This window comes from Anopheles maculipalpis, chromosome 3RL (assembly GCF_943734695.1).
Source record: "Anopheles maculipalpis chromosome 3RL, idAnoMacuDA_375_x, whole genome shotgun sequence".
NCBI lineage: Eukaryota > Metazoa > Arthropoda > Insecta > Diptera > Culicidae > Anopheles > Anopheles maculipalpis.
The window spans coordinates 2,021,341-2,040,341 of NC_064872.1; the positions used below are offsets into that span (position 1 = coordinate 2,021,341).

The following is a 19,001-nucleotide window of genomic DNA, read 5'->3' on the forward strand; positions in this document are numbered from 1 at the left end:
GTATCGTTCCCGCATTTGTTCCTCCTTGAATGTAACCCAGTAATTATCTTGCCCCTCTTTCCCGCTTTCAGTTGATATGTTTTTTTTTTTCGTTAAAATGTTAAGACTAGTGTAATTTTAAACCTTTAATACAGAAATTGTTTATAAATAAATAAATAAAAGCAATTACAATTTAAATTTGGGCAAAGTTTGCTGCTCAGCCCAGATAGATTGCATGTGTGTGAGGTTGCGAACTCAACTTGCCGTCATAAACGGACCGCACGCAAGCGAACGGGTGCGAGAAACGGTCAGAACGATATTTGCAAATGGCCAATCGTCGAGAAATGGCTACAGTATATGTGAAGTATTTTTCCTTCTCAAAAATCGACGATAAATAGTAGTCTAATCGGGCGAAAGTTATTCGCAAGTGATACAGTGACTGATTGTGCGTAAGCGTAAGGTGTTATTTAGCGTATCCGCGTTGGAGACCAGTGCGTAAACGCTGGCAGCAAAAAAAGGTATAGTTTTCCTCCTGAGGCAAGATACAGTGCGACCCAGGCTGTTACCAACATACACGCACACAGTCATACACAAATCCGAATCGTACCTTTCTCGGGGTGGCCTACGGTCTTTTACACGGTGTGTTCTGTGGACGACGGATAGTTAGTGTGTGTATGTGTATGTGGGGATGTAGAGAGCGGTTGAGAGAGAGAGAGAGAGAGGCAGAGAGACAGCGACGATGGTGTGCTGCGCGGTTTGTGAATGATGTGGAGTGTGTGTGTGTGTGTGACGATCGCCTGCTAGGCAAGTAGGGAAAAGAAGAAGCAATCGGTGGTGTGGTCGCGGGTCAGCAGCAGCAGCAGTAGCACCAGCGCCAGAAGCGCAATAATCAGGTGGGGTGACGGTGTGGGGCGAAAAAAACGCAAAAAGAAAAAGAAGAAGCAGCAGCACAAGAAGACTCGTAAAAAGAAGCTCGAAAAACAGCAGCGCAAAATTTGCTCCGCACTCCCCCCGTGCGTGTGTGCGCTCTGAGAAGAAGAGCAAGAAGAGAACGTGTCTTGTTGTATGTGTGATCAGGGGCTGGTCGTCGACGTTGTCGAGCAAATTCTAGGTGCCACACTAACTTCTTCCGCCGTGGAGAAGACCGTCTTTTAAGCTACTTCCGCCCGCTTTGGGGTTGCCCGTTTTCGGACAGTACTATAGAAGTGACAGATCAGTGGCCTGCGGGAAGTCGGAAGGAGTGCGACACAGAACTGAGAGCAAAGGAAAACGTGTCGACTGTGATTGCATTTGTTGAGGTCACAACACACATTCCGGCCAAGATTCCTCGTCCAGACTTCGTACACAACACACTTCTTTTTCTTCAACGAAATTTGCTACTAGAAAACCAACAACAAAAACAGCAAACGTGCCTGTGTGTATGTGTGTGGTAAGTGGCTGCTAGCAGTTCCATCTAGTGTGCTGATTTTTCGATCCGCATAGTTTTCTTGTAGAGAGAGAGCGTATGGCGGCTGTGTTGGTAGCTGGTTGATGAAAGCAAGTTTGGTAAAAACAGAAGGCAAGGCAGGTGGAATGCGAGTCTGAAGAAGGTGCCAAATATGTTGGTTCAACCGCGTGATCAGTTTTGTTCTTCTCGTCTCGTCGTCAACAGAGAACGCAGACCGCAACTCGCCCAACCACCCAACCACCTCCCCCCAAACGGGCGCAATACCCTTCAAATACTGTGCTTACTTGGTTCAATCCAGTTTCGAGTATCGAACCATTGCTAGTAAATTGGGGATTCCATCCAAATCTCCCCGAATCCGTCAGCTTCTTGCATACCGCGTCTTGCAGTTGGGCACACGGCCAGATTTGTACGCACGGGATCATCTCCTATCCCTTGCTGCAGCATTCCACCCCACTCCCCTTTACTATGCTGGTGGGGTTTGTGGGGAGGGGGGGGGGGATGGTGTAGTGAACGCGATTTTGACAATCTGGCTGTTTCTGTCCCGTTTTTGTGAGTCATGGCGCTCTTGCTCGCACCGCTCGAACACCGTGCAAAGTGTCCCCAAAATAGAAATTTCAATACGGCGACTGGTGATGATGATATTGATGATGATGATGCATCTCATAGACACACACGCCGTATACTGTTCTGTTTCTGACCAAAAAGTAAAGTAAAGTAAGAGAAGAAAAACCTTCATCCACCCCTGTTTGACGTGAATCCGGTTGTGGGCCGTGTGTCGTCTTCTTCGATATCACCCGATAGGCTGTATCGACGAAGGACAACACTGCGATGTGTGTGGTAGAGCGAGTAAGGAAATGTGATGAAATACGCGGTGAGAACGCGGAAAACGAAGAGCAGCACTAAGAACGGCGAAAACGGCGATCGTCGACGTCGTTTAAAATCCTCAAATAGTGGTGCGCGCCCTCGGGCTATCGAACTATTGTAAAGCAAGAAAGAGCGAGAACGCGATAAGTCAAGAGAGAAGAAAAAAGAAAGAGAGAGAGAGAGAGATCAGAGAGTGAAAAAAATCTTTCGAAGGGTCACCCAAAAAGCAATGTTGTTGATTTTTCTGACTGCTGCACGGACTTTTCGCAGCGGCAAAGCAAAAAGAAAATTCTAATTAAATGCTGCATTACAAAACGAGAACGTTCCAGTATAACTGGCAAAACTTGGCAATGAAGAAACCAGGAAGTGTGAAGCTTGATAACGTTTTAAAACGTTCCAGAACCGTAAATTCCAAAAGAAGGTTGTTTCATGATGATTCTGGAGTTTGATAAAGATTGTCGTTTCTCGATAAAATACTGCATAAGAAGTCAAAGTGCAATTAAATCTTTTATACCAATAACCACTGAAAAGTGAAAAGTTGTTTGCGCTAGCTCAGTAGTACACATTGCACATTGTAATTTTCTATCGTGTGTGTGTGTGTGTATGTGTGTGTGATTTATTTTGTGAATTTCACCATTGTAGTCGTATTGCGACCATGTAAACATCGCAATATATTCTCTTGTTTTAATAAGTTTTCTCATCTCATGCAAAACAAACTAAAATATCCCTTTTTACTTATTCTTTTCAGGAGTATAAATTGTGACTACTCGGGGAGATATTTGAAAAAGAGGAAGAAAAATTGTCTCCAACCACTCCGACTACTACTGCAAGCAGTGAGCTGTGAATAATCCCCGTCCTAAACACACACAGACGTATAAGCTGCACTTGCAACGGTGCACGAGAACACGCATACATTGAAGCAATCGCTAGAGCAGCAGCAAATAGCACACGGACACTCAGCTGTCAGGCAAAGCGCCGCGGCGTTGCATAATTGCAGCGCGATTTATTCGACGCGCAAAGAAATTAAGCCCGTTGCGCGGCGAGCAGTACGCACCAGGAGCGAGTGCAGTGCAAAGCAATGAACCACGCAGAATAGAATAATACCTCCTATAGCAACAGCAGCAGCAGCAGTAGAAGTAGTAGTAACAGCATCGAAGAAGGCGACGTTTCTCGATCGGTCCGGCCGCGTATCGTGTGTTTCTTGGTGGTGCCGTGTTCCCGTTTGTCATTTCTCATCAAGTGCCGGTGGGGGACGACAGCCAAACACGATTAGCAGGACGGCAAATTCCAACCATCGCGCGCACCACGCTAACCCGTGTGTACTTGTGATGGATTTTATTGAATCGTGATCCGTGATAAATAAGTGAAAACCTTTATCATTTACCTAGTCCTCGTTATATCGTGTGTTGTGCAAGTAGCAACAGGTAGTGAAAAGTGGACAAAACATTCTCAAGTGCAAATGCAAGTGAACTAAACTCTGCACTGTGTTTATTGTGTATGTGTGTGTGTGTGTGAGAGAGAAAGAAAGAGAGGGAGAGGAGAAGTGTGGTGAAATCCGGGTTTCCGTCTTCTGATAAAAAAAATTGAAAAATACGCACAATTTTATTGTAGATCACACGGAAAGGAATACAATCTCGTCGATACAAATTGCGCGAATTCTTATACATCTAAAACAAAACCACACACACTAAAACAAGCAAAACAAGAAAAAAAAAAACAAATCACAAGTGCGTTTAACTGAAGACAAATAACTAAATCATGTTCATCGCAGCTTAAAAGTAACGAAAAAGAGAGAAAGCAAACAAAACAAATCAACCAAATCATCGATCCTACCTATAAATTACAACTCGTACTCAGAACCAAATTTTGTTGGAATAAAATTAAGCAACTTACTCCTAGGATTATAGTACACAGCGTATCAAAAAAAAGTGTCGTATCTCTTTGGGACTGTGACAAACGTGAAGGTGAAGGCGTCACAAACAAAACAAGCAAACAACAGTAAGAGATCTAGCAGAAGGAAAAAAACACCAAAAGCACATCAACGGTTCCTTTATGAAAGGAAAACATCATACTGCAAATTCCGAGTGAAATTGAAACGCAAAGATCGAATAATACAAAACTGCTAGTAGTATAGTAGCGCTGTGTTGGTAGTAGCACGCCGGAAGCCGCGCTAGCTTTTCTTGTAGCGAAAGTACGATTCGCGCAGCACAACATATTCGTTCGTGATCTTGACAATATATCTTTGGGGTAGTGCTTACGAAAGCTCATAATTCTAACACACACTCACACATTCGTCGTAAAAAACAGCTCTAAATTGTGTGTGTGTCACTCTCATAGCAAAAGTACATACAAAAAACCACCGACTAGAATAGAGAATATCCGGAAATTTAGCGAACGATCTACTACTACTACTACGACTACTACTAGGACGAAGATAGCCAAGCAGAATCCTGTAGTGTGTTTGTCGATAAATCGAAGGTCTCAGTCTCGAATGTGTGGTGAGCTCGAAAGTGTGATTACCAGCACAGCGCGATTTGACGGCGAGAGCCAAACAAGCCACCAGCACAAACACTTTTAACGCCATCCGCTAGCAGGAGAGCAGAGCAGCATCACCAACCTATCATTCATCATAATCATCATCTTTTTGAAAGGTAAGTTTTGGTTACTAGTTTGTCAAACACAATTGTATGATTGAGCTTTTTCTGGTTACATTTTTAGGTAATTCCAAATGCGTAGTTAAAAGCGTGTTAAGAAAACCAAACATAAATAATATTATAGCACGACACAATAGAAGAATTGAAGCTGCTGTTGTTGAAATTTGTCGCCTCCTGAAATAACACAGCAACTGTGTGGCGGACACAGCCATTTTTCTCTGAAAAGATAGCGAAACCATTGGTGAGGTTTGCAACTGAGGCAGAACGAGAAGGAGAGGGAGGGAGGGAGGGATGGAGAGAGAGAGAGAGAGAGAGAGAGAGAGAGAGAGAGAGAGAGGGGGGGGGGGGACAGAGATTTCAGAGTGTAGCTGCAGACGGCGGGCTGTATCTCAGTATCTGACTGATAAGGCGAAGATCCTACTACACAACATTCACAATCAGGAAACCACACGCTACGTTATCTTTCCCTTTCGGGAGAGTTTACGATCGTCGTCAGTATGTACATTAATTTGATTTCTGCACAAGCAGAAGAAATTTCTTACAAAAACGTTAACGTTACAGAACGATTTCATGGATTTGGTAGTAGGCTATGGAAGCCATCGTGTGTAATTGAACAATCGGTTTCTGATTGGGATGAAAATTAAATTGGTTGCTGTTCAACATACCAGATAAGATAATTCAAGAATGTTGTTTATGCAGGAGACAATGTATTGTATTGCAATGTTCTACACATTGCCGCGGTAGAAATTTTGCAACGCTGAAACGAGACCTTCTCCTAAAACCAAATCTATCGCAAGCCTGGTGTGTGTATGCTTCTTTAGATTAGATTAGCGCAAGAGTATGGCGTTAATAAGATTTGATATTTTGGATTTCATGGTATGGATTTTTGAGATAAGCTGATGTTGGACAAGAGTGACTAGGAAGGAATATGGGAAGCATTTTTCGATTTCTCGTTACAACTATTTATCTTTCTGCTTGCTGTTGTGGTTCTAAGGTCGTCGTGGTTTGCTCTGTGCAGCTTAGTTTGACCGTGTATTGAATACGCTAGGAAACCTTAGGGATGAAGGTCTCATAAGCCATGCAAACAAACAAGTGATCCAATTCATAACTTCACAAGAATGAAAAAAAAAAATAACACATGATTAGTGTCAGTAGATTTAAAAAAAAATATTTATAATAGATTCATAAATAACATTTTGATCATCCTGTTCTCTTGTTCTACTTTTTCCATATATTCAGTAAAACCACGATACGCTGTTAAGTTCAACAATAAAAACGATAAATGGACTACAAACACAACTTTAAAGAATCTGACGTAAGTAAATACAAGAAGAAGCATGTGTGTGCAGGTGTGTCTGTGCCAAAGCTGTCAATTATGCTAAAGCTAAACATTTCAATTTTTTGATTGCTCCACAGATCCATTAGCAAGTAGGATTGAACAAGTGATACGTCGTTTAAAAAAGCAATCCCCCAAAATCCTGCTCTTCTTAAGCACCAGACACTCACGTGTGTGTGTGTTCCGAGTGCGTTGGATCAAGTACAACAGAGTGTTAATGTGTGTAAAATCGATCGAGGAACAAGATTGCATTCTTTGGAGTAGAAGGTGAAATCCCTCGGGTGTTGTGTTGCTTCTTTGGATAAGAAGTAAGAGCGAAAAATACGAATTACATTATCCAGCTTGTCCCAAGCAATAGGAGGAGGATTAGCAGCAGCACATCCCAAAACCAACCGCGCCTTGCCCAGATTTGTTGGCACCACTACCACACAAGCGGCAAGAAGCGTTATAAAGTCAACCAAAAACTCCAATAGATTAACGATTCCTAGCAGTATTTGCCAAGTTTCTTGTCGGTTGTTTGTTGAAACACTCGCGGTGGAAGAGAAGAAAAACAAAACGCTTAAGCAGGCCGTGTCAGACGCACTGCAATTGATCTTATTACTAGTACCACACTACCGCAAACTATATATATACATATTACTATTATTACCTTCTAATATCTTCTACTACCAACAAAAAAAAAAAAAAAAACAACCAACCAACCAACCAACAAAACCAACCACCCAGCAGCAAACATATATAGTCGAGAAGAGACCGTAGCATAATAATAATAATTGTTGCTGTGTGTTGCCATTAACTCAACACTACTTCACCAACAAGTCTGAATACGCTTTTATGAATTTACTTAAAAAGGACAACAACCAATTATTGCTCGATGTTAAAAACTCAAAACCAGTAGCACCAATAATTGACTTTAACTACTACTACTATTACTACAACCACTACTGTGTCGTGTTATCTAACGTGATGCAAAGAAGGATACTATTGTAGCAGTCAAGCAGAGCCTCTAGTGCGGCAGGAACGTGTAGCAGTTTGCGACTCGATAACAGAATACGTCACATGGAAAGGAACTGCAACCAAACTACTAATATCCATTATTACTACAACTACACAATCGATCTATGAGTCTGAAATCACACACAATCAGGGATTGTTGCATCGACATCATCCTCTCTTAACGTAGCTAAACTGTGTTTTGATCGTCGTTAAACCAAGCAAAGCAGTAGTGTTGTGTGTTGTGGGAAAGCGCCATACTTGTGGTCACAGTCCCCTTCAAAACGCTTGGTTAAAAGGGGAAAAATCTTTGCTCATCTCTCCAACGCCGCCAAACGACAAAAAAACGAAGAAGAAACATTCAACTCTCCGAAGAAGACGCGGCGCACGGGTGAGAAACGAAGGAGAGATAGAGAGAGAGAGAGAGAGAGAGAGAGAGAGAGAGAGAGAGAGAGAAAACCGGTGATATTAATTTCCTTTATTATGTGCCAGTGTTCCTTAGCGGACGCACAAAACCACGTGAAACCAGCCACCACTAGACTAAAACCGTTCAAACAACCGTTTTATCCATCTCTCGGTGGTTTCTGCGTGGACGACACGAGTCGAATTCATTGTGGTATTTATTAAACACAAGCGGTCGAGTGACGTCACTCATCACAAAGCAGCGCCGAAGTACAACACACCGAATAACGTTGCACACGCTACTATCATCATCGGAAGCGGGCGACAGCTTGAATATATACCCTCTGTGCAGTATCATCATCATTGGAAGTTAATCATTATCGCGGTCTCCATCAACAACGTATCAGCAGCAGCATCCCGTGTTCATGCAGAAGATGGTTGGTGATCAACATCACCATCAGCAGCAGCAGCAGAAGATCGAGAAAGCGATGCAGAGTAACGAAAATGACACTGTGAATATGAAATGTGATTTATCTCATTACCTGATAGCTGTAAAGAAAACTAAACTTAGCGTAATTAGAGAAGAGGAAGATACGAAGCCAGAGAAGATCGAGAGGACGATGTCGTCGATGATGCCAGCGAAGGAAAAAGCACAGCAACAGTTGCTGGGTGATGAGGATGACCAAATTATAGCAATTAAGAGTTCCACAAGCGATAATAATAATGATAATGTAGCGGGAAAGGTGGAATCAGAACAGAAGCAGGAAGCGAGCAGGATCAACAAGGACGAAATTTATCGGAGCACCAGATGCAGTAGCAGCAGCGACAGCAGCTACGTAATGTTTGAAGACTTGCTACGTTTAACGCAGCTCGAATCGACCATCCGCAAGCAGGCACCGTACCGCAGCATCCGGTTGAGTTTACGAGGTGGCGGAGAAGATTCCATCAACAACGGCACAAGTGCCTGGGGTACGCCCGCTGCTACGAACAATCCGGCTGGCAGTACGTGGGGTCCGATCGGTGGTGGTGGCTCGGCGCAACAATCGGGTGCATCGGTTGGTGGTGTTGCTGGAGGATCCGCACAACAGCAAGCTGGTGGACCATCCGGTACCGGTGCGTGGGGTGGTACAGGACAGCAGAATGGAGCTGGACAAGCATCGAAAAGCAGCGCCTCCGCTCCGTCTGTAAATCCGAATAATGCAGCAGGTGTTGCACCTGAAGGAGCCGGTAACGGCAGTGGAGGCAGTGGGGCGGCCGGAGGTCCTTGGAATGGACCAGGAGGAAACGCACAAGTCGCATCCGCTTCTCAAGGCGGTGCCCAAGCAGCAGCGGGTAACGGTGGAGTCGGAGCTGGTGGAGCGTTGGCTCAAGATCAGCAAGGAGCTGTTGCTCAGCAAGCCGTTTCAGGTGCAGCACAACAGCAACAACAAGCTCCGGGACAGCCAGGTCAACCGGAGGCAGCAGCAGGTGCTGCAGGAGCTGCATCCGGCTCAGCCAGTGGAGCGGCGGGCGTGGTACAGTCGAGCGCTGCCAAAAATCAGCTTGAACATTTGAACTCTCTTCGCGAGTCTCTGTTCGCCCAGGATGGTTGGGGATCGGAGAACGTGGACCAAGACACACAGTGGGACGTACCGGCATCGCCGGAACCGGGTGGTAAAACGGACCCAAACAGCGCCACCAGTGGCCCAATGGCGGGCATTCCGATGTGGAAGACAAACACGGGCACGGAGCTGTGGGAGGCAAATCTTCGCAACGGTGGACAGTTGCCCCAGCAACAACCACCGGTTCAGAAGACACCCTGGGGACCGGCAAACAATTACGGTGGAACCTGGGGCGAGGATGATGAAGCGAACGAACCGGCCTCTGGATGGAATGGATCAATGGGCGGAGGAACGGGTGTTGCTCCACCGGGAGGTGTTGGTGGTATGCGTGATCAACCGCCAGGCAGTGCACAACAGTCGCAACTAACAGGACAACCGCCCCAAGCACAGCAACCACCACCGTGGAACGCGGGAGGCGTTGGAGCGGGAGCTGGAGTCGGAGCGGGTGGAGCTGGTGGTATGTGGAGTGGAACCGGTGGAGGTGGTGGTGCGCCCGGTGGTGTTGGTGCAATGGCACCAAATGTAGCCGCCGGTCTGAAGAAGGACAACGAGTGGGGTGCAGGCATTGGAGCGGGAGCAGGAGCAGGTGGAAGCGGTGCTTGGGGAGCGGGTGCTGGTGGGGGTAGTGCGGCGGATGGTCGTGTTGGCGGCAATCCGATTGCTGCTGGAGCTGGAGGTCTCGATCCGACCGGGCTCGATATGCGCAACATTCGCATTGCCAGCGCAATGGACAGCAACCGTGAGATCCGGGGCGATCCGCGTGGCATTTCAGGTCGATTGAATGGAAACGTTGGGCTCTGGGAGCATCAGATGTCGAGCATGCAGCAGAAGATGCCACCGACGGCCACTACACCGGGAACACCGACTGGTGCTGGTGGTGTTGGAGCACAAGGCGGAGGTAATCAGTGGCCTTCGAACAATCCGCTTGGTGCGGTTAACAATGGCGTTACCGGTGGTGGAGTTGGTGGAGGTGCTAAGCTGGTGGCCGGCTCTGGATGGGACGATCCGAATGCGGGTGGTGGCGGTCCGCCAGTAGTGCGCCGTAACAACATGGACGATGGAACTGCTCTGTGGGGTCAGAACGCACTCAATAGACAGAATTCCGGGAACGTATCCGGCTGGAAGGATAATAGTGGTGGTGGGCTGGGACCGCCGGGTGCGGATGGTGGCATGGGTCGCAACCTTATGCACCGAAACGCGATGGTCGGTGGAGGCGGTAATCTGCCTGGTAATGGTGGACTGGTTGGACGTGGAGTCGGTCCAGGCGGACCCATGAAACCGGACAGCCTGTGGGGACAGAACCCGGCTGCAGCACTCGGTGCCGGACCACGTGGAGGGGCCGGTAACTGGGGCGCAGATGACGTATCGTCCGGAGCAGGCGGAAGCAACTGGGGAGACGATAAACCACCGATGGGAGGTAACTCTCTGTGGAACGATGGTAACAATTGGAACAACAAGAGCAAAATGTCCTCCGCGGGTGGAGGCGGCTGGAACGATGGTGCTCCGGGAGGTGCTAGCGGAGGCCCGGGCGGTATGGATATGGGCAACTCGGACTGGGGAATGCCACCGCAAAGCAAACTGCCCCCGAACGGTAACAAGATGAACGCGCTTGAGATTATACGCTGCAGTAAACCGTACCGGCAGCTGTGCGATATGGGCTTCAAGAAGGAAGACGTCGAGAGCGTCCTGCGACTCACGAACATGAACGTGGAGGAGTCGCTCGAATTACTGCATCGTAGCAGTGGCGGCGGCGGTGGTGGCTCGGATTGGTCCCGACGACCGGACGGCCATGGTGGATTCGGAGCCGGTGACCAGTTTGTCGGTGGCGGTGGAGTTAGTGGGCGCTTTGCGGCAGCTGCAGCCGGTATTGGTCCGATGGCGTTCCAGCAGGTAAGCGTTCAGTGTTGTTCTGATGTAGTTTTCTTCTTTTATTTTGCTTTTAGAAGTACGCAGATTTTTCAGGACAGCTTCCTTTCTTTTTAGAACGATTTTTTCGCAAAAAACTATTACTATGATTTAAGCGAAACGACTCTCTCGATGTCGCAGCTTCGAAGAAAAATTTGCCATTAAAAAAAAAAACCCTCAAAATCACCGTTCACCGGACATGTTTTTCACCTTACAATTTCCACTCGTCCTTGGATTCTTTGCGCTGTTGTGTATGTTGTGTTGTACATAACCGTAATATATATTTCTTGTTTGATGGTTAATTTACAGAACAATCAGAACAACCTTGGTGGCGGCGTTTTCGGCGGCGGCAATGGATCAGGGGCCGGCGGTGGTGGTTCCTTTAATAGTATAAAGTTTGGTGGCGGCGCCGGTCATGGAGGAGCTGGTGGTAACGGTGGAGGACCGGTCGGAGGAGGGGGTGGTCCACCGGGCGCAGGTGCCGGAGTGTTTGGTGGCCAGCAGCAGCAGCAGCAGCAACAGCCGGGCGGAGCACTCGGAGGTGGTGGGCTAAATCAACCGAATGCACAATCGCAACAAATCTCGAACCATCAGCTGCGTCTGCTGGTGCAGCAAATACAGCTAGCCGTCCAGAACGGGTACCTGGAGAATCAGATTCTTAACCAACCGTTGGCGCCTCAGACGCTGATGCTTCTGAACCAGTTGCTGACCCATATAAAGGTAGGCACGGCAGAGATGCGATAGTGGTACTCGACTTACACTCCTTTTTTTATTCTTTATCCCGAATCTCACTAGCAATTGAACGCTATGCAAAACAATCTGAGTCGCACCGGTGGTGGTGGTGTGAACGGCGTACAAATGTCTATAGCCATTAGCAAACTTAAATCACAGATAACCAGCCTGCAGAATCAAATCAACATGCAGCAGGCCAACTATCTGAAGCAACAGCAGCAACAGCAGCAGCAACAACAGCAGCAGCAGCAACAGCATCAACAGCAACAACATCAGCAGCAGCAACCGCCTCATCCGGGCAGTCTGAATGCGGCCAACGTGAACGTGGCGGCACTAGCAGCAGCTGGTGGCAGCGGTCATCCGGCCAACGATCTGTTCCGCGCACCGTCCGATCTAGCCGGTCTGCCGGGAAGTTTTGCAGACATGGCGCTGAAGGAAGGTGGTGGCGTACCATTCCCATCTACCGGTAGCTCTAGTCAGCAGTCGCGGTTGCAGCAATGGAAGCTGCCAACTAACAGTGCCACCTCGGCCGGCCTTGACAAGGATGGATCGGATCTGACCGATTTTGTTCGTGCACCGGGTGCAAGCTCCAAGTCGGGCCCATCGGGATCGGGCATTGATGATGGGTAATTATGGATAATTATGATTTTGTGCCTTCACGGTGTTTTAGTAATCGGATTCGTTTTCCTTTGGATTTATCTTCAGTACTTGGTCGAACGGGCGTAGCAATCTGGGTGATGGTTGGCCGGACTCGAGCTCCCAGGACAACAAGGATTGGACGGGCGGTAATGATGCATTCAGTGATCTCGTTCCAGAATTCGAACCCGGTAAACCGTGGAAGGTAATGTCGCGGATGCGCATTCTTTAGGGCTTTTTTTTTTTTGTTAATCAACTGTGTTATTGAACTGTTTTCCGTGATCTCTTTTCCTCGGTGCTAGGGTACACAAGCTACGCGAATTGAGGACGATCCAACAATCACACCGGGTAGCGTTGCCCGCAATCCACTTTCGATCGCCGCAGCCAAGGAGTCGAATCTGTTCGGTGGTGGTTCTGGCGTTAGCAACAGCAAATCCTCGCCAACGGAAACTGGTTGGAGCTACGGCGTTCCTAGTGGTGGTGTTGGCGGTGGCGTACAGGGTGGCAATTATGGTGGTGCAAAGGTGCAAAAGAACCCGTGGCAAGATCCGACCACACCGACCATGCCACCAGCGGATCTATGGGAAACACCGCTCGGTGGTGGAAACGGTGGCAAAGGGGGACGCAGCACAGCAGGGATGATGGGTGGCATCGGCAAACCGGGCGTCGGCAAGATGGATACGAACGGTTGGAATACGCCGAGCAGCAGCCAGGCCGGTGCTGGCAGTAATACGTGGAACAGTGGTGCTCCGTCTGCCAACGCGTGGCCCACGTCCACGTGGATTATGCTCAAAAATCTTACCGCACAAGTAAGTGAAAAGAAAAGGCGAATGAAGAAAGCATTTTCTTATAATATTTTTTCTGTTTTCTGCCAGATTGAGGGTTCTACGTTGCGTACGTTGTGTCAGCAGCACGGTCCCGTACTAAGCTTCCATCTATACCTGAACCATGGCATTGCGTTGTGCAAGTACGGTTCGCGTGAGGAAGCGCAAAAGGCACAGCTGGCACTGAACAACTGTCAGCTAGGCAACACAACGATCTGTGCGGAAATTCCCAACGAAAGTGAGATTCAGTACATGCTACCACACCTCGTCGGCCCTAGCAACGGTATGACGAACGGGGGGCTGACGAGTGGTGGTGGTCAAAACTGGCGGCTTAGTGCAGCAGCTCAATCGCAACCGATGATTGGTCGGTCAAACTCGGTCGTTCAGGGTAAGAGAACTAAGAGAATGAGAAAGTGGATAATTAACGGTTAATTTCGAAAAAAAAAAACTGATTCCTTTCTTCCCATCTCCAGACACGTGGAGCTCGAATTCTTGGAGCACGGGTAACGCTAGCTCGAACCTGTGGAACACACTGGACGGTGGTCCTGGTGACCGAGGCACACCAGCCTCCGGTGTAAATCTGAGTGCACTACTGCCGGAGAGTTTGCTCGGCACGGAACTGAACTGATGATTGCGAAACAACAGCACCATCGCTGCTGCTGCTGCTGCTGCTACTGAACGCAACTAACTAAACAAGTGTAAAACCTTGCTGCTCGAAAACCATCACTGCTACTCCGACCTCCGACTGAAGTCCGAAGAAGGAAGTTCTAACTCTCCATACGCTCTAAATAGGTGATATATACTACTAATTGTGAAGATGATACAGGACGCCGCGGCGCAGCACAGAGCTCAGAGCTCTTTCGATTGTCCGCTCACTGTTTCCTGTTCACATTGGAAGAAGGCAGATGACACATCCCAAAAAAACAAACAAACAAATCGTAATAATTGTACAGTAAAAAGATAGTTAAGGTAAGCTTAATTCGTTATTTATAAATGATTTTTTCTTAAGATCTCCAATCTTAAGATCGTGCATTACTGTATACATTTGAATGTCTGTTTTATGATCTGCTCTACCTCCATCCTCCATTACAGTTCAATTAGTTACTTTGTCCATACAGCAGTTCGATTTTTGTTTCACCCAACACATGCGTAATTCTTTTTCTCCCAATCCCTATTTTCTCTTGCAGAATTTAAATAGTTTTAAAAGAAGCTGCCGCTGAAAATTCAACAAACACGCACTTTCGTAATTCCGTGTACAATATTATGCGAAAGAGAGAAAAAGAGAGGCGTGCGAGAGTTGGTGGTAGCTGCAGTGCAGTGCTGTGAAGCAAACCTAAATGCAAGCCTTCTACGGCAGGTAATACTCCACTGGCATACAAAAAAAAGGTAAACCCAACGAGGGTAATGATTTGATGAGATGTGGCAGGAGGGCAAAACAAAAAGCAAAAAAAAAAGAAACCTAAAAAGTGTCTTTTGAAAGTCAGCGGTTTCGCGTCTGGCGTAGTATTAAGGTGTTGTGAATGTTTTTATCATTTTTTTAAATCAATGTAATCTTATACAATTTAAATAATATATTATATATATTTGAAGAAGAATGAAGTGTGAGCAAAGCGCAAAGATGATGATGAGTACGAAGAAGCATAAGGATTGAATAATTAATAATAGGCTCGAGGAAGTAAAACACGTCAAACAAACAAACAAGACATTTTGAACAAGAATGAAAAGCGAGAAACAACATAAATGATAATACAACAAGAAAACAAAGGATCTTCTTGTGATGATGGGGGAAAACACAAAAAAAAACGAAACGAGACGTGTGTAGAGAGTCCCTAAGGAATGCTGCTATATCTATCTCGGGCCTCCGCAAGATACATTTCAAGTCAAAGAGAAAAATCTAGTTCTAGTTTGCAAGCAGAAGAAGAAGAAAAACCTGTTATTTTGTTGATTTTTGTTTAACGAATGATACAAAAAATGAAAAACTCTTCCCCACCCCAGTTTCTCTCCCTGGATGAGAAAACATTTCCTTCCTTCCCCGCCTCATCGACGAGAAAATCTCAACCGATGGTGTTTAATAAGTAGTAGGATATTGTGTGTGTGTGTGAGAGAGTGTATGTAGTAGTGAGTGAAAAAACAGGGTGTTATAGACACAACGCACACACACACGCGCGCATGCGTTGAAACATACTGCTTTTCCTTTGTAGATGCATAGGCTTGCGCGCGTGTGTGTTGAGTGGTGAGTGTTTTGGGTGAAAAGTAATAATCTAATAACTAACAAACGGAAGTGTGCTACAAACTGAAATCGAAAGCTTATAATGTTATTATGGTCGATAAGTTATTGAGTACTCGATTTATATACAAGAAGAAGAAGTAGGAAGGAGAATATTTAGCATTTTGTCCTTAAGGTGCGATTTTTCTCCATGTTTCGTTTTTATTTAACGTAAATTATCTCCATCCACTTTCTTCCTTCTTTTTTTTTAATTGTGGATGAAACCACTTCCGAGTTTTTTTGTTTTTATTCTATCCTGTCTTAGCCAGTGGCAGGAGGTAGCAGGATGAGAAACGAGCAAGCTCTAAAACTAGTTATTAGTGGAAGGAAGAAAGCGCGAATGCAAGAGCTGTGGAATATGAAATACACCTAAACATAGATAGAAGTAAGAACAATAATAACGTATAATGTATACATATATCTACGTATACATTAAGTATGGATATATCAAAAGAGAAACAACAACAACACAAAAAAGAAACATTTCCTTTTTATGACGCTTGTAGCAAGTTGGCTGTTTTGTGATGATGATGATGATGATGATGATGAAGGAAGACAAAAGCAAACACAGACAATGCATACACACCACACACACTCAGCCAAACAAAAGCAAATTAATTAAGTAGTTGCAGTAGTATTAGTTGATAGATCGTAGTGCTAAGTAAAACAATACACTGAAACCCCGCGACACCGCGATGTAATGTGAGGTGTCGTAAATCACATACGCGTCGTAATCGTGCATAAGCATAAGAATAGTGTCTAAGGAGCGTACCACGTAATATAATGATTAAGAAACAAACAAAAAACACAAAATTAAGAAAAAAATTGCAAAACAAAAAACCAGGAAAATGATAAAATCAAAAACAAAACAAAAAAAGAAACAGATTTACAAACACAAAAAACATAGTCAAGAAGAAACATAAGATAGTGAGGAATGAGAGGAATCTACTCAATCACCTTCTTATTTCATGCGTTGTAATTTCGCAGCGTTCGCGCGCCATATTACGCGACGGTGGTGTCTCCTACATGCGCATCCCCTTGTGCGTACGTGGGTGTATGTGTGTGTTTGTTTGCTTGTTGTTGTTTGTTTTTATTTCTTATTAAAGTAAGATCAACGGTCCTAACCAAATGACAGCTAAAGCCAGTAGCTTAAATGTAGCCGGGAGGAGGTAACACACGCTCATGCTTCAAGCTTTTTTTTTCAATAGACTTAGAACGAGAGAGCATGAATCCGCTGCTCGCGCCTCCCGGTACCTCTCGCGTACACGCGTCCACCAGAAGGTTCTCTATATTGTTTTACCTTTTAACTTTTATGTTTAATATTTACACTGCTCGGTTTTTGCTAAGGCCCCTTTGACTGTTCTGTTTTTGTTTTTATTCTGAGATAACACTGTGAGATTTAAAAAAAAGACCTACAGGAGCGAAGCGGGGAAAATGAACGAATTAATAATTAGAAAAACAAAAACAAAAAATTAATGCATAAGAAGGTGTGAATACACGGAGTGGCAGTTAGTGTGTAGTAAGGAATTCGAAAAGACGAGCATACTAAAGAATCGAAGAAGAGAGAATAATAGACACATATGCCTATCGTCATTGAAGACAAAAAAAAACAAAAACGAAAAAATACACACACACAAAGAAGAACAAAAAAAAGGAAAAGGGAGGCACTTATGATAAGCAAAATCAAAAGAAAACACAAAACTAAACAAAAACCAAATAGGCCAGAGAAAAAGAAAAGGGAAAGACATACGAGCAATTAGTGTTTAAAAGAAAAAGGGAAAACAAATTGGAATTTATTAGACAAAAAAAAAACGAATAACGAAATGAAAACAAAAGTCACAAATCTCTAGATTTTTAACGAAAACCATATGTATCGATGATGATTTCCTGTTTATTCACTTACGAAAAGTCACAAACTTGTTTGATTCTAGGCCATAGGGAGGAGGCATTGTTTCGTTTATGTTTTGTTTTTAATTTATCAATTCAAAAGCAAGGAATTTTGTGCAACGAATGCAGATTTTGTTTGGACGAATATGGACAGATAACGTGAGGAAACCAATAACAATAACACAAACTCGAAACGCTTGATTGATAACTTTCGAAAAGCCATTAATGTGTGCGTGTGTGCGTATGTAGTCGTCCATTACCAGAAAAAACAGAGAGAGAGAGAGAGAGAGAGAGAGAGAGAGAGAGAGAGAGAGAGAGAGGGAGAGAGGGAGAGTTGCTAAAAAGGATCTTAAAACCAAATTTCTGTTCCTAAATGAGAAGTGTGCATGTGTGTGCGTATCCAATAGCAACTGAACATGTCCGAGAGCAGTGATGATGTGATACCGTGCTGCGTATGTATGTATGTATGTATGTATCTATATGTGCGTGCGTATGTTTATTCAAGTCAAAAGCCTTATGTTGTCTCGCTATCGCATTGGAGAGAGGTGCTAATAATGTGAATTGAGGTTTTTTTCTTTGTCAGTACATAACGCGAACGTCCGCATTGTTGAAGACAATTCACACATTGTTTAAAAACATGTGGACGATTGTGCAATGGCCAAAAGAAAAAAAAAGAAAACACTGTATTATCTCCAATCACACCTCCAAAAATTATCAGTCAGGAAAAGAGAAAAAAAGGTCAGTTAGTAACATGCGTTTAAGCTTTTAAGCCTTTTTCCCCTCCCAAAGGGGTGGTGTTCTTATGATCGAATTGTATGTGTGCATGCTCTTCTGTTGCGTATTGTGTGTGTGTGTGTGTGTGTGTGTGTGTGTGTGTGTGTGTGAGCGTGTGTCCGTGCGTGCGCGTGTGTGTGTGCGTGCGTGCGTGCGTGCGTGCATGCGTGCGTGCACGCAACTTAAATGAAACAACGCACTATTGTTGTTTAGACTGAAAACAGGAAAACCAAGTAACGAACCTAAATAGTTCAGTACTGCGAGCACGTACTGTGCTGCGTGTGTGTGTGTGTGTGTGTATAACGAGCCGTTTTTATTTAAGTAAGTGCCCTCTTACGTTTTATATAGGAGCGGCTGATTCATGACGAGTGAATAATTGGCCAGGTTTGAATAGTTTTTGAACATATAGACCGGAGCTGAGCCGGATCCTACAGCTTCCAACATTTTAGAAGCTAGGAAACTCTTATACTCCGAATTAGGAGTGTTGAGGAGCCGGTGAAACGAAGACATAGTACATAAAATTGTCGGCTAGATAAAGGACAGTTCTATCGGGAAGTCCGGGCACTGATGGGGGCCTTACATCGTCCTTAAAACTATCAACAACTTCATCGGATCAATCTCGTCGTCCTTTTTTCCGATAGTTATACCGAATGAAACCCAATCCTCAGGCAATTTTTCCTTCATTTTCAACATCACTTTGC

General features: G+C 45.2%; 2 protein-coding genes across 3 annotated transcripts in view; one reads left to right on the top strand and one right to left on the bottom strand.

Annotated features, from left to right (window-relative positions):
• The window catches only part of LOC126563791 (kinesin-like protein KIF21B), a 106,745-nt gene that overhangs the window by 54,404 nt on the left and 33,340 nt on the right, over positions 1-19,001 (bottom strand). The gene's annotated exons all lie outside the window — the stretch shown is intronic.
• On the top strand, positions 8,086-14,026 carry LOC126563783 (protein Gawky-like). The gene is made up of 7 exons (XM_050220516.1): positions 8,086-11,166; positions 11,491-11,901; positions 11,977-12,539; positions 12,619-12,754; positions 12,852-13,358; positions 13,425-13,761; positions 13,847-14,026. The coding sequence occupies exons 1-7, from the start codon at positions 8,101-8,103 to the stop codon at positions 13,999-14,001; spliced, it is 5,175 nt and encodes a 1,724-aa protein (XP_050076473.1). The 5' UTR covers positions 8,086-8,100; the 3' UTR covers positions 14,002-14,026.